Consider the following 19000-nt stretch of genomic DNA (forward strand, 5'->3'; position numbering starts at 1 on the left):
AATAATAATTAATGATAATCTGGCCCCTTTCTACCCTTTCTTCTGATATGCTCTGTTATTTCCTTTAATGTCTAGATCAGGGATCCCCAACCTCCAGGATCTAATCCCTGAAGATCTGAGCTAGAGCTGATGTAATAATAATAGAAATAGCATGCACAATAAATGTAACACACTTAAATCATCTGGAAACCATCCACCCTCTACCTCCCCTGTCCATAGAAAAATTGTCTTCCATGAAACTGGTCCCTGGTGCTAGAAAGTTTGGGGACCACTGGTGCAGGTCATCACAGGGAACCTCAACTCTTTCTTTCAGTGTGTGCTCTCTCGGTCCACTGATTTGTCCTGATTCAGGGTTCATGGGTACTATTCTCTTTATTTACTGAATGTATTTTATTTACTAAAGTTGAAGAGTAACTAAACTGTAAAGAATACAGCCTTCATAGCTTTCAGATTTGCTCATTAATAGATCCTTAAGTATTATGTTGACCTGAGACTCATTGAATACCTCTCATACACCCCACTCACCTTCTATCTACAAATACATATAAATCCTGAGTAAAAAAAAAAAAAAATTACAATTTTTAAATACCTCTATAAGCTCAGAAGAAAGAAAAGGAATTCTCAGGACTTGAAATTAATAGAAAACTCTCAGCCAAAGTTGTGAGCCCTTAATTTGATATGGAGATAGAAAAAGTGACTTTAAGCCCAGACAGATTAGGGCTGGGGTTGAATGCCAACTCAAGTTTAGGAGATGTGGATTTTGGTTTGTTACTAGGCAGGAACATGAACTGAAAACTGTATATAAAGCTGGGACCGTTGCCTGCCCTCTCATTAAGGGAGAATTACAAATGTCAAACGATAGCTTCAAAAACTGAAAAGAAAGTGAAGTCACTCAGTCGTGTCCAACTCTTTGCGACCCCATGGACTGTAGCCCACCAGGCTCCTCCATCCATGGAATTTTCTAGGCAAGAGATCAAACCTGGGTCTCCTGCATTGTGGGCAGACGCTTAACCGTCAAGGCCACCAGGGAATCCCATTTCAAAACTGAGATGATGGACATTATAAATATTGAAATTAGAGCCTTATTATATGGGTTAAACAGCAGATAAGATGATTCATCCAAAGAGAAAATAAATAAACTGGAACACAGAACTATGGAAATTTTTCACAGAAAGGAAAAAAGAGAGGGAGAATTTGAAAAAGAAGTTTACTTGGGGACTAGAAATGATATAGATCTAGTAGACATTCCAAAGGACAAATCAGAATGAGTACAACATTAGAACAAATAAGGAGGAAGAATTTTTCAAAATTTACTAGGCCATGAATACTAAGAAGAGAGAAACAGACCAGTTCTGGGTGGCACAGATAAAAACAAAGTCACACCTATGTGTGTTAAGGCAAAACTGCAGGAGACCCAAGAAATTCTTAAGTGTCACCAGCAAGAAACAAGGAACTATCTAAAACAGTATAACACACTGAACATAATACTCGTCCTCAAAACAGATGTCGGATGACAATCTTCAAAATACTAAGAAGAAAAACTCTTTTAGAGAAGCTACATTTAATCTACAAATCAACATCCAACTAAACTCTACTTCCAAAATAAGGAAGAAGGACACTTCAGACAACTACTGAAATTACAATACCACTCACAAGCTATCTCTGGATGACCTAAAATGTACTCTAAGAAAAAGGAGACGACCCAAAATGAAACATTGGAAAATTAGCAGTAAGCAAATCTGAAGAAAAGCTCCTGATTTTAGTCACTGGATCTTGGTTCTTAGCCATGTTTTATCAGCTGTTACTTGTGGAGTTTGTATCTCTTATGCTTCAGAAACAAATAGCACTTATCTGTGAAAACCAACAACATCTGAAATAACAAATATGAAAACTCCTGCACAGTTTGTTCCCTGGTCTCTGAGGAACATGATAAATGCAGTCTAATCTGAAATTGCATTTCACTGCTCCCTTTTCTAGGAAACCCTTGCTGTCTCAATCTGTGAACTCCCAAGGGAACTAAATCCAATGTTTGTATCTATTGAATCCTCACTTTTGGCTAAAAACAGCTTTAAATCTCTCTTTCTTTCATGTGCAAATTGTACTTTGTGGTACTTTTGTAGTTTTATTTTATCCTGTCTCATATTACTGTTATTTATATATGGGCCTTAGCTCCCTAATAAGAAGTTACGTTCCTTGACTACTCTGCTTCTTAACTTGTTCATCTCTGTATCATCCACTGTGTCTTCTATAGTATAATTAGTTGCTTGTGAAAGCTGCTTAGTCTGTTGAATTCAGTTGAGTTAAAATTGTTGAATGAAGGATGAGTGGATGAATGGACATTCACAATGTGCTACTTTGTGGTAGAAATCAGTTGGGAGATAAGCTAATGTTTATCGTATACCCTTTCACAGTATTCTGCAACTGGCATTTCAATTTTAAAAACTACTGATAACTGATAACAAAATATTTAGCAGGATTAGTTTCCTAAAGAAGGCAGTCATATAACATTTTATTTTAACCCTCTTTTTAGCTCTTGAAACACTATTTAAAAAAATATTTTTATCTATTTGGCAACTAGTGTGAATAGGTAGTAATATTAATTGTATGAATAGAATTTGTATATAGTTTTAGGTTTCACAAATGAGGAGAAAATATGTCATGATCCACAGTAACCATAAGTACATATAATCACTTATCTTCAGGATTAAAAGATATTTCCTAGTAGAGATTTTAATAAATAGTTAGAAATGAAAACATGTCATTTTAGTTGAAAGTTTAGTTTATCTCATCTTGATCAGATGTATTGATCAGATGACATTTAGCTAAATTGGGCTTTAGTTTCAACTATAATATTTAACAATTCCCCAGGTATTTGTGAAACATCATTGTTAAAGGCCAATAGTGTTCTAAAATTAAGACCAAAGCAAAGACTATCAATTCATAATCAAATACTTATAATGAAATCAAAGCCTAGATGAAGGTTAATGAGCATTTTTGTTTAAAATACATTTTAAAACTCATTTTAAATTGGTCAAGAGATTTTTCTCAAACTGGGAAGTCCAAGGATTCTCACATAGCTGGATCCATGGGCTCAAACATCAGGGATCTGCTGCTCTCCTAATATTTTACCTCTCAGAGTCTTGCCACCTGTTGGAAAATGTTGCCATCAGCAGCCCTAAGCTTCTTAAAACTCCCAATGCAGGAGTAGTCTTCCATCTTTCAGCTTCAGGTACCCATTTCCATGAAAGGACTTGGATTAGCTGTATTTGGATCACATGTCCATTTCTTGGAACAGTCACTGGGAACAAAGGAATGGTCTCCCATGATTGTCCAGGACGAAGTCATGTGGCCAGAGTCAGGTCAGTAAGGGACTTTGCTTATCACGTCCACTGAAACCCCACAGAGTGAGTTCAAGGCAGTGTACCTGCTGCTTTAGCCCACATGCACCATCCTTATCTAAAAACTTGGATCATCAGTGGTCCAGAATTCAGAACTTTTTTGATTGGGGAGACATGATAAAGTGTATCTTCTATTTATTGCTGAACACTCACACTGGGGTCTGGAGAAACATCCCATACACAAGTATATTAGTCTTTCTGCTGCAAAACTTAGGAATATTCATAGAAATAAGAAAGAAGAACATTATAAATATCCTCATAATCAGTTTCTTCTGCCAACTGAGTTTGCCCTGAGTGTATGAAATATTTCAGCTTGTACAACTTTAGGATTTTAGAATTGCTTATAAAAGACCGTGAGTCTGTAATGAACATACTTTATTGCATGTATATTATACCCTATATGCTAAGCATTGTACTAACTTAAGTGAACTCTATGATAATAGAGATAGTATTGATTTTGTTTATCTCCATATATGTGGACTTGGCACAGTACCTGAAATATAGAAAGTGCTCATGAAGTATATTTGTTCAGTAAGCTAGTAAAGATATCAGTGACTTTATGTGCCTTCCTTCATGGAATTCTAACTACTTCTCCCTGACACAGAGATTATTTTTCCTGTTCATAACTAGCTGACGAAGCTCAATTTTGCCATTCATAAAGATAAAAATAAAATAACGATACTTGGCAGAATGAATGAGGCTCACAGAGATTAAATAGCAAAGGTGATCAGGCAGATTGCAAGGAGGCAATTACACAGTAATAATCCAGGTCTGTCTGACATAGTTGCTAAACTTTCCTTTAGCCCACTGATGTCCATAGGTGAAGCCACCTGTTCAGAAGAAGAGATACCTTGGCAGCTGCAACTTTTTACACTGTAACAGTTATGTGTTGAGGCATGAGTATACCATTTTGGGATGATAGGATGTGCATGTCATTCAAGCTGCAGAATTGTCAAATTATGTATTTTATAAAGTAACAAGCTTGGGAGATATCATCTTAATTTAGGATGTAACCTACCTACACTCTGACTACTGAATCACTTGCTTTAATTACTTTGAAAAAACTCATTCACTTAAAATCTTGGGTGGATGTCACAGTTGCTCTAATCCGGCTTGTCTAATACTTGATTAAGCTCTATTTAAACACTCGAATGGAGAGCATTGCCACAGTCTCCCATGAACATAAGCTTACATTCTTGATTTCTTTTTCTTTTTTATAACTTCCAAAAAAAAAAAAAAATCCTACCACATCCTAAGGGTACAGCAGAAGTTCAGAGAATTCTAACATTGTTTCAGTTTTAAGACCAAAAAATGGTGTGGTAGGTTTTACATGCATAAATGAGGAAAGACACACTTACTTTGTGCTAACAGCAATCACATCCTAAGTCCCCAATTAAAATGTGACTTTTTACACTCCCAAAGCCCCACAGGACTGTTTAGCCATCTGTTTAATGAAACAGCCACTATGGATTTGGGCATAAATAATTATTACAGTAAGGACAGTGCTGAGGATAGATCAAGTCATCCCAGTTGAGCATGACAGTTAATTATGAAGAGATAATTAGTGTGGGCTAGTTAGGATCAGCTCATATCCAGGAAAAAATAGGTAACAAATCTCAATCTTGGTATAGATCATATAAAGTGGATGATTATACACCTTCTTGAATCATTTTTAAATTTTATAATATATACACCAAATAGTAGATTTACTGAGCTATATTCAATCACAATAAGTATTATTTTCCATAAATTATCTACTGATAATATCTGTTCTTTGCATTTGATTTTTTGTTGAAATATTATTATTTCAAGTTATTACAATGGAAGGTTGTGTGTCTTACTGGTGTTAGAAGGAGTCTTCTGCATTTATCCCTGGTGGAACCCATGACTACAGCCCTTAATGTACTGCCAGGAAAACCCTGAAGAGATGATTTTAGAATAAGCTCTCTGTGATTAAATGTAGCAAAGGAAAGGAGCATTCCCACGAAGATGGTTCTAAGAACTCATACTAAATAATAGTTTCAAATTTCTCTCTTAACACTGCTTTTATAAGGAACACAATTGATTAATTTCCTTCTCATTGTCTTGTTCTAAGTACTTTTGAGTTGTGAAATAGATATTAGCTACATTATGGAGGAAAAATCAGCAGAATTCTTTCATATTTAGTAAAGTATAGCTGGGCACAGCATACAGTTATGCTGTGTGTATTGATCAGCATTAGCATTCACTACTGGCTCATCAGTATCAAGAACCAAGGGGATGTTTGCCAGGATTGCCTTACAGGAAAAAAAGAACAAAAAAGAACTTCTCTGCCTGGCTCCTCATTCTCATCTTGAGCATGAAACTAAGCTTTATTATGTTTCCTGTATTATAGTAATTTCTTGGAACTTCTGTTTGCTCCACAATGAAAATCTTGTGAATTTAGATTGCTTCAGTTTACAATTTGTGACTGAATTAAGTTCCATTTTATCATGTTATTAATGAAGAAGGGTTTTAAAAAATTAATAGGAAAACATTTTACGAGGATTTTGACCACTCAAAGATAAGGACTTTAAAAAGGTCCTAATATATTCTTTGTTTCAGTGCAAAATTGAATTAGCTGTACAGGGATTCCTCTATTAGAATGTGTAGTATTTAAGAGCTCTAGTTTTCTTTAAACTCATTGAGACCTTAGTTTTAAAATGAGAATAAGTTTTACTAAGGAATATTATTCCAAACGTATCATCAGAATTACATATTAGTGTTTCCACATCATAGCTGTGTGATCTTGGGAAAATTATATAGGGATTTAATTTGGTTTTCTTTAAAAAGAGTGATATAAGTAATATATTTTTTTTCTCAAGTGTTGTTTGGAAGAAATCAGATAATGAACCTAAGATTCTTGTGTTAATGCCTCCACACCTAAGCACTCAATATGAGTTAGGTATTATTAATATTTATCTTAAAATTAATGAGAATGAACTGGATTGGTGTTCTCCTCGGAGACACATATTTTGTCTTTAGTTAGTATAGTTTAAACTCCTTGAAAAACACATATATATCTCTTAAACCGTAATAGAGATTTTATTCATTCATTCTGCCCTTCTCCCATGAGCTTATTAGTTATAATTGTAAACAAATGTCTAAATAGCTATCTTTGGTATGCTTATTTTTAGTTGAGCCAAGAGTTTATGTGTAAACATTTCTCCTAAAATATTTTTATTAATAATGAATTATGTAAAAGTACTAAGTATACAACAGAATTTAGGAGAGTGGAAGAGATGAGAACTGTGGTACATGAAACCTGGCTTCTATTTCCAGTTCAGAATTAGGCAGAAAAGTTTCTTCAGCGTTTAAAGAAACTTGCATTGAATGATCACTATGGCCATTTACAGTTATCAGATTATGATTCTACAATAAACTCAGAACAACTCTAATTTCAAAATTATATTGTTTAACCTCTGGCCGTGTCTTATCACATATCTTTGCTTCTACCCATTGCTTCCTCTTAATAGGAAAGAGTACATGATTGCTTTATCTTGCAGTCAACTTTTTCCCCAAAATCTTGAAATGAATAGGTTACCCAGTGACCTTAAGAAATATCTCGTCCTACTCAGCCAGGACATTATTCTAGTTTCTGAGAAAACCAAATAAATGTATCTGGGAAAAACCCAACTCTATCATTTTCTCAACAAGGAAACTATATAAGTTATTATACACAAGAACGTATACTCTTCTAGTAAAAGTCATTTCCCATTTTATTTTTTTCCCCATTTTAAATATTAAAAAAAAAAAGAATTTGAGAGGAAATTCTACCAACTAATTTTACTTCAAAAGATGTTTTACCTTGTGTTCTCTCTTTTCTACAAACTTTTATATATTTAAGGGATATATGTATTTATTACTACAATTTTATCTGCTTGATGAAGCTTCATAGTATTATATGGGCTTCCCTGGTGGCTCAGACAGGAAAGAATCCACCTGCAATGCAGGAGACCTGGGTTTGATCCCTGGGTTGGGAACATCCCCTGGAGGAAGGCACGGCAACCCACTCCAGTATTCTTGCTTAGAGAATCTCCATGGATGAGGAGCCTGGCAGGCTATAGTCCATGGAGTTGCAGAGTCAGACACGACTGAGCAACTAAGCATAGCACGTAGTATTATATATTTCTAATTTTGAATAGAAATACCAGGTTAAAAGAATAAATGAAATGGATGAAGAACTTTCATAGAGACTGCTGATACTGTGCTTTGCTTTTGTTAATTCAGTGTCTAGAACCAAATGAAGTATCAAAAGATATGGTTTATAAAGGTATGCACTTTCACGTCTAGTATTTGAATAATGCCAGCTACAGTCAAATAAATGATTTTTTTTAAATAAGGGAATGTTCTTTTTCCCATTTTTCCTATGACCCCTTTGCCTCAAAACATAATTCAGTTGTATATCAACTGAATCAGTTCAGTTGTATATCAGGACAACATTGAATATCCAATTTCCATGAAGTTTAGAGTATAATTTTGAGCCACACTATGGCCGTCTTTTAATGAAACACTGATTTTTGTAGCTGAATATATTTTCAGTTCTGAGCTGGACTGTCTTATCCATATTTAGCCAAGTGCAGAAAGAAATGAAGCAATATTCATTTCGAAATTACGTATATATCCTTTATGGCAGTTTAAAAATTTTAGATGTTTACCGCACTTGACCCTCTCTATTCCCAATATAGAGTCCTGGCTTTGTAATTTCCTTGTCAAAATATTTTTGCTTCTTTCTTCCTGCTACCTATGGGGCCTCTTTCTTTTCTTTCTGTTGGAAAAATCACATCCCAAGAATCCTAATGCTTTGCTATCAGAGTTGTCCAGCCAGTGTTTCCAATATCTTACAGGGTTAGCAAGTGGAGACTGTACTGCATACCTTTCCTACCTTTTGCCTGCAGAGGCCACTTTGGAGTTGGAAACCTGGGGGAGTTGGCTGAGGTAGCAGCAGAAATTTCTTCCTAGTTCAAGCAAGGTCAAAGCCTGGTCTCTTTCTACACTGAACAAATGCTACTGAGAAGTATCCATTAAAGCACCGTGGGTCTGTATTTATCTGTTTTAGAATATTGTTTGAGATAGAAGTGCTATGGTTCAGTTTGCTAAAGCACATGAGACATGCCAGAGTTAGCAAAATGAATCAAGTCCAATAAAGGCATGTTCACGTTCATTTACAAAAATACTTAGAAGATCGTTATGAGTTTGGTGGCTTCTAGTAAATATGTGTGGTATCCACATGTAATTTGGATGGAGGCTTTGAAAACCTGAGATAGCATGCCATTACATATGCTAGTTTCCTAAAAGACTTTTTTTTTTTATAATTTCATATTTTGCTGTCTCACCTGATTTAATTTTTATGCATTAATATCTTCTTATCTACCATTTGCTTGTCTTATTTTTTAAAAAAATGTTCAGTATCTTTAAGTACTTCATCTTTCAGTTAGATAATTTTGCATGTAATTATGGGGAAAATGGAAAACTTTTCAGATTATCATGAATGATACGGAAAATCACGAACACTTTGTACCTAATTAGGAACTTAGGGGTTTAATGAATTTTAATGTGAGCTACATAGAAGATGGATTTCCAATATGTACCCATTACATTATAGATATTAACACATATTTTATAAATAAAACATGTAGGCACATACTCATCTCACGTCTAGAACACTGAATTTTTGTTATAGAAAAATTGTTGTAGGTCTGAATTTTCATTTTGTTTTTAAGCTAAAGTAAGTTTTTTAAAAAGGATTTTATTTGTATCAATTGTGTCACAACTTAGCCTGTAAATAGCCATAATATTTCATGTTAAGATGGTTTGGCATGGTCAGAGTGTCTGTCAGTTTTTCCAACTGTTTCAGCCCCGTCTCTTGTTTTGTTTTTTGTGCATTGTCGTAGGTTATAAGAGAAATAAAGGACTTGTTTTCCTTACAAACCCAGTCAGGAATTTTGCCACTGCCTGTTCAAACTTAATGGCCCAGATTAAACACTTGTGACAAAGGAGCTATGGGAGTGAATGATGGATCTGTAGTATCTCTAATGTTAACCTCTAACTAGCTCTCATTATTCATCTTTGAAATTTCCATTTCCTTTTTCTATCAAAATCAGTTCAGTTGGAATAAATTGATACTCTTGCACGTCCTATGATATCTTCTGAGTGTAGTGTTGGTCTCTTAATGATACTGTTAATAATTTTTTCATGTTCTTTTCTCTCTTTTCTTTTAGTCTCGACCTATTCCTTCCCACCTTACTTCAGCAGTTGCTGAGAGTATCTTGGCCTCAGCCTGTGAAAGCGAGAGTAGAAATGCTGCCAAGAGGATGCGCCTGGACAGACAGCAGGTACTGAGGAATCTTGTGTGCTGGCGACTCTCAGCTGTTGCAAATATGGTCAAGTTAATCTGATTCATGAGGAAGAGCAAAATCTCTGGAATGGATTTGAAGTCCACAGAGAGATTGCTTTTCTTTGTGTGATGTGAGGTGAAACTTGAAAATACATCTCTGTGAGACCAGTGGAGATCAATGACAAAATTTTTCTCTGATGAAAAATGGACAGTTGTAAAATGAATGAGCTATAATTCTTTTTAGTATCCAATTTGAAATCTAGTGACTTATTTAAATAAGAGGCTCTAACTGATCACTTACAATAATTTCATAAATTTATCTGATCTTTTATGATAGTGACCTGATTGTGCTCTTTTTAAATGGAAGTGAACATCTCTTTAATTTCCTCTGGTCCACTGCCAAATTTCAATAGGTTATGCTGGGAATACAGAAAACACAATATAATCTTGAAGACTAGAAAGTCATAAAATGGGGTATAAAATAATTAAAAACTACATCCTGGGCTTACATTCTCATTAACAAATCATTTACTGTATAACCATTAAGTATCATCTATCTATATCTTTTTTCTAAGGCTATATATTCATGTAGGAGAGAGATGTATTTTTTGTGCATTGTTCATTGATGTTTTGCTCAGTTTTTCTCTTGGTTTATCTGCATCTGTCTGTCTCCCCTTCTCATGTCTGGAATGTCTTTCTTTCTCTGTTTCCCTTTTCTCCCTAGCCCTCTTTCTTAATCATCAATAATAAAGACTAAATTATAATATATAAGTTTAAGTGCTATGTATAAAATATTCTGTATTCTGACTTTTAAATTATTTTTACAACAAATGATCTGGGAGTTTCATATTTCTCATTGAGGCTGGGATAAGGAGACTGAATTGTCAGCCCAATTTTGTTTTGCCTGTGAGCCAATGAGTTTCAAAGAAAATAGAAAAAAAAAATTTCCATTCCAGACTTAATATTTTAAAATGTTTTAGAATGATATTATTTTAATTGTATGTGTTTATACTTAATATGGCTTGTACCAGTACTTCTAAGCAATGCAAAAGATGAAGGCTTTAGTTAAATTTAAAATGGGGTATTAGCCTCATATGATAAAATATATATATATATATATATAAATGCTGATTTGGAATTTACTATTCATTCTTTGCCAAACACATTTATTCACATATACATATCCGCAGTAGAGATTTTGTCATGATTATATCTCTAAAATTTATCTTGCTTAAAATAAATTATAGCCCAATATACAATATCCAGTTTAGCATAGTGATTAAGATCGTACATTCTGGAGTTAAATACAACTGATTTTGATTCTCAGCTGTACTCTTATTCCCTGAGTGATCTTCATCAAATTATTCCTATTTTCTGTGTTTCAGTTTGCTCATATGTAAAATAACAGTAAAGTACTATTCTTAATAGGGGTGTGTGAGAACCCTGAATGTTAGATTTATGTTAGGTACTTAGCAATTTGCCTGGCATATGGCAAGCATCAAAAATTTCAGCCTAGGAAAGGTTATTTTAATTGATGTTCTAGCTTTTCTGTCATTGCATTGGTATCAATAAAACTATAAAGAAGCATTAATAGTATAATAGGAGTTTTCTGAAGTCAGCCTAAGTCTATTTGAGTAAAGATTATTCTAGAAATCAGAGTGGTAGCATGCTGGGATTGAAAGGATTCTCCTCGTTGTCAGTGTGCACGTGCCTCACCAGTCTGCACTCTAGACTCTGCCTGAAAGGTGTGTGTGTATGCACGTGTTCAGTCATGTCCGACTCTTCCTGACCTCATGGACAGTCTCCTATGCCCATGAACTCTTCCCAGGCAGAATACTGGAGGGGTTTCCTCCTCCAGGGGATCTTCCTGATCCAGGGATGGAACCTATGTTTCTTGTGTCTCTTACATTGGCAGGCAGATTCTTTACCACTGGGTCACCTGGGAAGCCCTCCCTGAATCATGTATGGAGTATCAATCATATATGCAGGCATTATAAAAATTAGATGACTGATTCACATTATGTACTGCCTGTGATATCCTTTTACAATATCCCAAAAGCCTGATCATCCACCAATATTTGGCCAAATCACTTAACCCCTGTTGGCCTAATCTATAAAATAAAGAGTACACATATAAAACTATTTCTCTTTACTATGAATTCTGTAGATTTCACTTGGCATGTAGCACTAAGGCTTCAATCAAATGGATTCTGTATTTTTATCAAAGCATAGAGATGTGGTGGAGGAGGCTCTCTTAATTGGGTCTAAACACTCTTTGCCTAAGTAGAGACAACCAAAGTTCTTTTGGGTGTTGGCAATGACATCATACTTTTTTAGGCATGTTCTTAACCTAACTCACAATTCTTAGAATTTGCCAGTGACTCAGAAATTCTTCATTGTGCCCCTGGCTTTCTGTGGGTGTTTGAAAGTTCAAACATGAGACAATTAAAATCTAAATCCTGTTCATCCACACATATGACTACTTGTTGCCTCTGGTTAGCCATGCATAGAGCTGTAATTATATGTGTCCTTCAGAGTTTATGAAACTTGATAAATTAATTGGCCTTTATAAAGCTCTTTGAGCTATGAACATGAAAGGTACTATGGATGTGTTAAATACTTTTTTCATATGTCCACCTTGCCCCAGGATCCAGTGTGTGTATGCAGGGGGAGCCTCAAGCCTGAAGCAAGCCAGTGGCAAGGGCAGGAGCCTGCTGCCTTGTCAGCAGTCAGATAGCACAGGGCTAAGGTCAGTCCCCAGTGTATTACAGAATATGGTCAGCATTTATTTTCTTTTAACATGAAAATCTGGTATTTCTATGTTACCTAGGAAATCCTTCCTCACCTTGGCAATTCAAAAAAATAGGCAGAGTCAGACTTCACCTGTCTAATTCAATGCCACAGCTCAAATTAAAAGATTGTCTTTTTTCTGTGTTATTTATATATTATTTGACTGTGTGTGTGTGCACTAAGTTGCTTCTGTCATGTCTGACTCATTGCAACCCTATGGACCATATCCCACCAGGCTCCTCTGTCCAGGAAATAACACTGGAGTGGGTTGCCATGCCCTCCTCCAGGGGATCTTCCTGACCGAGGGATCAAACCTGCATCTTTTACATCTCCTGCATTGGCAGGTGGGTTCTTTACCACTAGCGCCACCTGGGAAGCCCATTATTTCACTACCATTTCCTTAAAAACAAATCCATCTCAGTATTTTCAGTTACACTTCATCTCACCAGAGAGACAGAGGCATAAAGTGAGAGAGATTAGAACCAGCCACTTGTTGGTCATTTATCTCCCATCTGTGTGTACTTTACTCTTTTTGAAGGATGCTGCTGCTGCTAAGTCACTTCAGTCGTGTCTGACTCTGTGCGACCCCATAAATGGCAGCCCACCAGGTTCCTCTGTCCCTGGGATTCTCCAGGCAAGAACACTGGAGTGGGTTGCCATTTCCTTCTCCAATGCATGAAAGTGAAAAGTGAAAGTGAAGTCGCTCAGTCGTGTCCGACTGTTAGCGACCCGATGGACTGCAGCCTACCAGGCTCCTCCGTCCATGGGATTTTCCAGGCAAGAGTACTGGAGTGGGGTGCCTTTGCCTTCTCTGTTTGAAGGATGACATATATTTTATTCCTAGGCTTATTGAAATCTCAAGTTATTGTGTGAGGGTCCCCTTGTTTCTTATCCCTGTTTAGTTCTTTCAGTTAAACTGTAGTTTTATAGAAAGAATACAGAAAACCAATGGTCAAGGGCCTCCTTGGAAGATCCAGCCCTCATGAAGGGCAACGCAGCATGAGTATTGGGTGACAGTTTTCGTGGTGACTGGGACAGATAGGAAATCAATGGTAGACTGTGATGTGACACCTTTGACTCTATTGGAAAGAACACTCTAGGGGAAAAGGGAAAATGACACGTTAGCTGCTTGTGACATAAAAGGTGAGACAGCAGGGGAAAAAATACTGAAAACTGATGTACTTCTGAGTCATGTATTACAAAACAGAAAGTCCTTGTTAGTAAACCAGCAGGAAACCATTGGTCGAAGACCTAAAAATATTTAGTAAGCCTGTAGTTCCTGCTGCTCTGTTCTCTATAGCGCTGGTGAATGTGACTTGTTACATCTTCATGATTTTTCCTTTGTTAGGGTACCAATGAGTGAGCATGTTATTAAAAGAAACGTAGGTAGTTGTAGCCCTCAAGGTAGAAGATTCGGCCACATAAGCGTGGTGGCAATGTTTCATTTTGTTGTGAGTGTATTTGGGGAATATCTGAAACAACAGATTGAAGACAGTTTCTGAGACAGGCAGGTCTCCTTTCATGTTTCCTTCTGCATGTCCTTTTGATAACATTTACAAAATTCTACAAATGCATAATTGAAAGTCATATTTTTCAACAGACTTTTATGCTTTAATGTAGACATTGTGATAGTAACTGAGATAGAGCTTGAAACCTGTTTCTGTGGTTTCAAGCTTCCAGCCCACATTCTCCTATCCCTACTCTGTCATCCTCAGCTTTTAATCAACTTCTAGCATTTATCTTTATTATATACAGCATTTTGGAGAAAGAAAACTGTATCTTTGAGTGTTCCAACATGTTTCAGCATGCCCCTTTCATCCAAAGGAGAATATATACTATGTAAGACAAACAAAGTACCACCTACAGTATAATAGTTACTTGAATATATTATATTTCCTCTATAACACAATGCAATTTTAAATAATTGAGATAAAATATACTTCCTAAGACATCTAACTGTAGTAGGTCTTATTTTCCTCATTAGTAATAATATTAAGAACAACAGAAATAGGAGGAATATACATGGGTGCAGCACTGTTTAAGGAGAGTTTTAAGCCTGTTTTATGTAACTGTCATGACTTTTCATGAAGGGGAGACACTGGGGCTTAGTATTCTTAGGTCGGAGCTGCTCAGGATAGATCCCCACTTGAATCCAACCTTTGTGCTTTCTAAAATTGTGCTAAAGGACCTCCCTGGAGGTCCAGTGGTTAGGATGTCACCTTCCAATGCAAGGGATGTGGGTTTGATCCCTGGTCAGTGAGCTAAGATCCCACATGCCTGGAGACCAAAAAACCAAAACATAAAACAGAAGCAGCTTTGTAACAGATTCAAGAAAGATTTTAAAAATGGTCCATATCAAAAAACCTTTTAAAAAATCATGTGTACAGTAGTAACATTAAAAAAAAAACTTTTCAGACTTGCAGGCTAATTTTTTGATAATTTAGGAAATAGAGAAATGTGTAGAGAAGAAATACAATTACTAGTAGTTCCACTCTTCAGTTTTAGAGTATGATTCTTTCTACTACTCTTTTTATGCAAAGCTCCCTGCTTTAAAAAGCAAAATAGTATCACACTGTATCCTTCCACTTAGTTTAATGTTATGAATATTTACTGTATCGCTATGATTGCAACCATGAAATTAAAAGATGCTTGCTCCTCGAAAGAAAAGCTTTGACAAACCTAGACAGCATATTAAAAAGCAGAAACATTACTTTGCCAACAGAGGTCCATCTAGTCAAACTTATGGTTTTTCCAGTAGTCATGTATGGATGTGAGAGTTGGACCATAAAGAAGGCTGAGCGCCAAAGAATCGATGCTTTTGAACTGTGGTGTTGGAGAAATCTCTTGAGAGTCCCTTGGACTGCAAGGAGATCAAACCAATCAATCCTAAAGGAAATCAATCCTAAATATTCATTGGAATTACTGATGCTGAAGCTGAAGCTAGAATCCTTTGGCCATCTTATGTGAAGAGCCGACTCGTTAGAAAAGACCCTGATGAAAGTTTTAAGGCAGGAGGAGAAGGGGATAACAGAGTATGAGATGCCTGGATGGCATCACTGACTCAATGGACATGAGTTTGAGCAAGTTCTGTGGGAGATGGTGAAGGACAGGGAAGCCTGGTGTGCTGCAGTCCATGGGGTCACAAAGAGTCAGACATGACTGAGTGACTGAACAACAAATGTAAATTTATGGATTACTTTTTAAAGCCACTTAATACTCCATCATGTAGTGTTTCCTGAATTATTAAGTATTGATTTTATTATTTCTACCGTAATTTTCCTGTGAAAAGGATGTCTTGCCAATTATTTCTTCAGGATAAATTATGAGAATCGGATCAAAAGCTAGCAAGGTTTTTAAAACTCTTCATAAACATACAGTCCATGCATGCCCTTAATTTCTACCTTATTCTTATAAAAATAAGTATTTTTGCTTGTTTTATAACCATACGCCTATTAAAAGCTTGTTTTAACTTCTAACAATCTAGGAATCTTTGATTCTTTTCTGACTCATTTGTCTGTGCCCAGTCTTGGCTGTGGCATGAGGGACCTTTGATCTTCAGTGCTACATGCAGGATCTTTACAAGCATCAATCTTTTCCACATGTGGCATGTGGAATCTAGTTTGCTGATCAGGGATTGAACCCAGGCCCCCTGCATTGAGAGCATGGGGTCTTATCCACTGGACCCCCAGGAAAGTCCCTGGGAATCTTTGATTCTTAATCAATGATTCCTAAACCTTTCAAACATAGCATGTCATTTTTACAATTAATGCCTTGACATGCCCCCCACTTTTAGATCCTGAAATGTAATTTATAGTTAATATAAACTACCTGATGCGAAGAACTGACTCATTTGAAAAAACCCTGATGCTGGGCAAGATTGAGGGCAGGAGGAGAAGGGGACAACAAAAGATGAGATGGTTGGATGGCATCACCAACTCAATGGACATCAGTTTGGGTTAACTCTAAGAGCTGGTGATGGACAGGGAGGCCTGGCATGCTGCAGTCCATGGGGTCACAAAGAGTCGGACACGACTGAGCGACTGAACTGAACTGAAACTGTCTATGCTCACAATTTAAATATATGTTCATAACATCTTGATCTTAATGTGTAAATGTGTTATTTGTTTAACTAGTAATACAAAATCTAACAGGCTTCACAGGTAGCACTAGTGGTAAAGAACCTGCCTGACAATGAAGGAGATGTAAAAAATGTGGGTTCGATCCCTGGGTCAGGAAGATCCTGGAGGAGGGCACGGCAATCCATTCCAGTATTCTTGCCTGGAGAATCCCATGGTCTAAGGAGCGTGGCAGGCCATAGTCCATAGGGTCGCAAAGAGTCAAACAGGACTAAAGCAACTTAACACACAAACACACTTATATATATATATATAATCTAACAACGTGTGCTTTGGTGTGGAAACGTGAGGATTCCACATCACTAGAAGACACAATGAGCTTTCCAGGTGGCTCATACACTAAAGAATCTACCTGCAATGCATGAGACCCTGGGTCAGAGAAGATATCCTAGCGAAGGGAATGGCTACCCACTCCAGTATTCTTCCCTGGAGAATCCCATGGAGCCTGGAGGGCTATCATCCGTGGGGTTGCAAACAGTCACACACAAGAAGATACAATAAAGTCATCAGCTGCTTCTACCTGTCCCTCAAACCAGTGAGGAAAAAGCAGCTACACCTGTCCTTTGATACATGTGTGTCGTGGATACTCAGAGCACTTTATGACATGAATTTTCCAAACATTGTAAAACTATTGATAAAGTTCCAAACAAACTATAGCACAATACTCCTTTGATTTACATGGTAGTGTATTCCTGAAACAATTCAAGGTGTATTTTAAAGCATGCACAAAAGCATTTGTATGCCTAAAATGAAATTAAACTTTAGGCTCAGGAAATCCCATTCAGGTCTCACCTGCAAACAGCAGGACTTTTTGAAACTCATGTGGGAACAGAGACAGTCAGTTCTCAGTCATTTGAGACTGCCGAGAGCATGTCAGAACTTCCTGTAAGCTTGTCCGCCCACTTCCTGTATCACCTAATGTGTGTTTTCCATATGTCCCCTAGGGGTGGTAATACTCTTTGAGAAGTACTGCTATGCATAGACTAGTCTAGGATTTGAATACAGGAATGAGAATAATAAATTCTCAGATCTATTCCTTGATAACAAACTTGTAACTCAGTTACTCCCATTTTGAAGAGACTGGCCTTGAGGTTCAAAACCCACAATTTTCCATAGATTTGCACTCATTATATCAAATGAATTCTCCCTCCATCTTTTTCTACCTTCTGTCTACTTTTTGGTTTTAAAATTCACCCAAGTCTGAAAGTAAAAATTGCATGCTTTAAGATAAAAAATAACTTAACCAGACCCTTTAGTTTAATTTTATTTCTTTGCAAGAAGGAAGTAATTGTCAATGGCCATAGCAATTATGCCCCTAGTCAAAAAGCTAAGCCACATATGGTTTCTAATTCCAGTTGTATTCTTAAAGTGTAATTCCATTTTGTATTCATCATTCAACTATGTTCGATATCTCCTGAGATTGCAGTTACATCCTTTTCTAATTTGGAAGTCACCATCAATTAAATTATCATGTTTAACATTTACAGTAGGGAAACCACGACATCCAACAGTTTGCTACAAATAGAGCCACAAAAAGACAAGGCTCAATAATCTTCAAGTATGCGTGTTTTCATCAGTTTCAACCATGCATAAATATGCTCTTTGCACAGTCGCCACTGGAGGATGTGACTAGGTGTATCCCGAAGCATCTGTTCACTCTCTACTCACATGGCCTGGAGGGTTTAGTAAATAATCATTGCAAAGCAAAGGAGGTCTTTGCTATGTGGGAAATCGCTAACACAAGTGGATAGACATCGAACCATGACCTTAAATTCACCAGCACGTGAATTTGTCATGGTGGACAAATTAGTAAATCCATCCAGAGGACTTGGAGACACTCTCACTACCGCAAACCAACCATCATACCTTGGCCCAGAGAACAAAGTCTGGGAATGGTTATAATCACATTTTAAAACAATTAAAATAAGAAAATATTATACATTTCCATTTTTATATTTTTGTAAACATAGAAATTTTATAAACATAAAAACTAAGGAAAATTAAATATATATACCAAATTTAAATGTTGACTGGGCTTCCCTTGTAGGTTAGTCGGTAAAGAATGTGCCTGCAGTGCAGGAGACCTAGGTTAAATCCCTAGGTCAGGAGGGATCCCCTAGAGAAGAAAAAGGCAACCTACTCCAGTATTCTTGCCTGGGGAGTCCTATGGTTAGAGGAGCCTGATAGGCTACAGTCCATGGGGTCGCAAGAGTTGGACACGACTTAGCAACTAAACCACCAGAATGTTGACTTCCCTGGTAGCTCAAAACAGTAAAGAAGCCGCCTGCAATGCAGGAGATCTGAGTTTGATCCCTGGGTCG

At 36.7% G+C, this 19000-nt stretch overlaps 1 protein-coding gene across 6 annotated transcripts in view; it reads left to right on the forward strand.

Annotated features, from left to right (window-relative positions):
- Positions 1 to 19000, forward strand: part of NOL4 (nucleolar protein 4) — a 465486-nt gene that overhangs the window by 341960 nt on the left and 104526 nt on the right. For all 6 annotated transcript variants that reach the window (XM_027525944.1, XM_027525946.1, XM_027525947.1 and 3 more), the window contains one exon: positions 9638 to 9751. In XM_027525944.1, coding sequence (XP_027381745.1) covers positions 9638 to 9751 — 114 coding nt within the window. The remainder of the gene's footprint in view (positions 1 to 9637; positions 9752 to 19000) is intronic.

Source organism: Bos indicus x Bos taurus, chromosome 24 (genome assembly GCF_003369695.1).
Source record: "Bos indicus x Bos taurus breed Angus x Brahman F1 hybrid chromosome 24, Bos_hybrid_MaternalHap_v2.0, whole genome shotgun sequence".
NCBI lineage: Eukaryota > Metazoa > Chordata > Mammalia > Artiodactyla > Bovidae > Bos > Bos indicus x Bos taurus.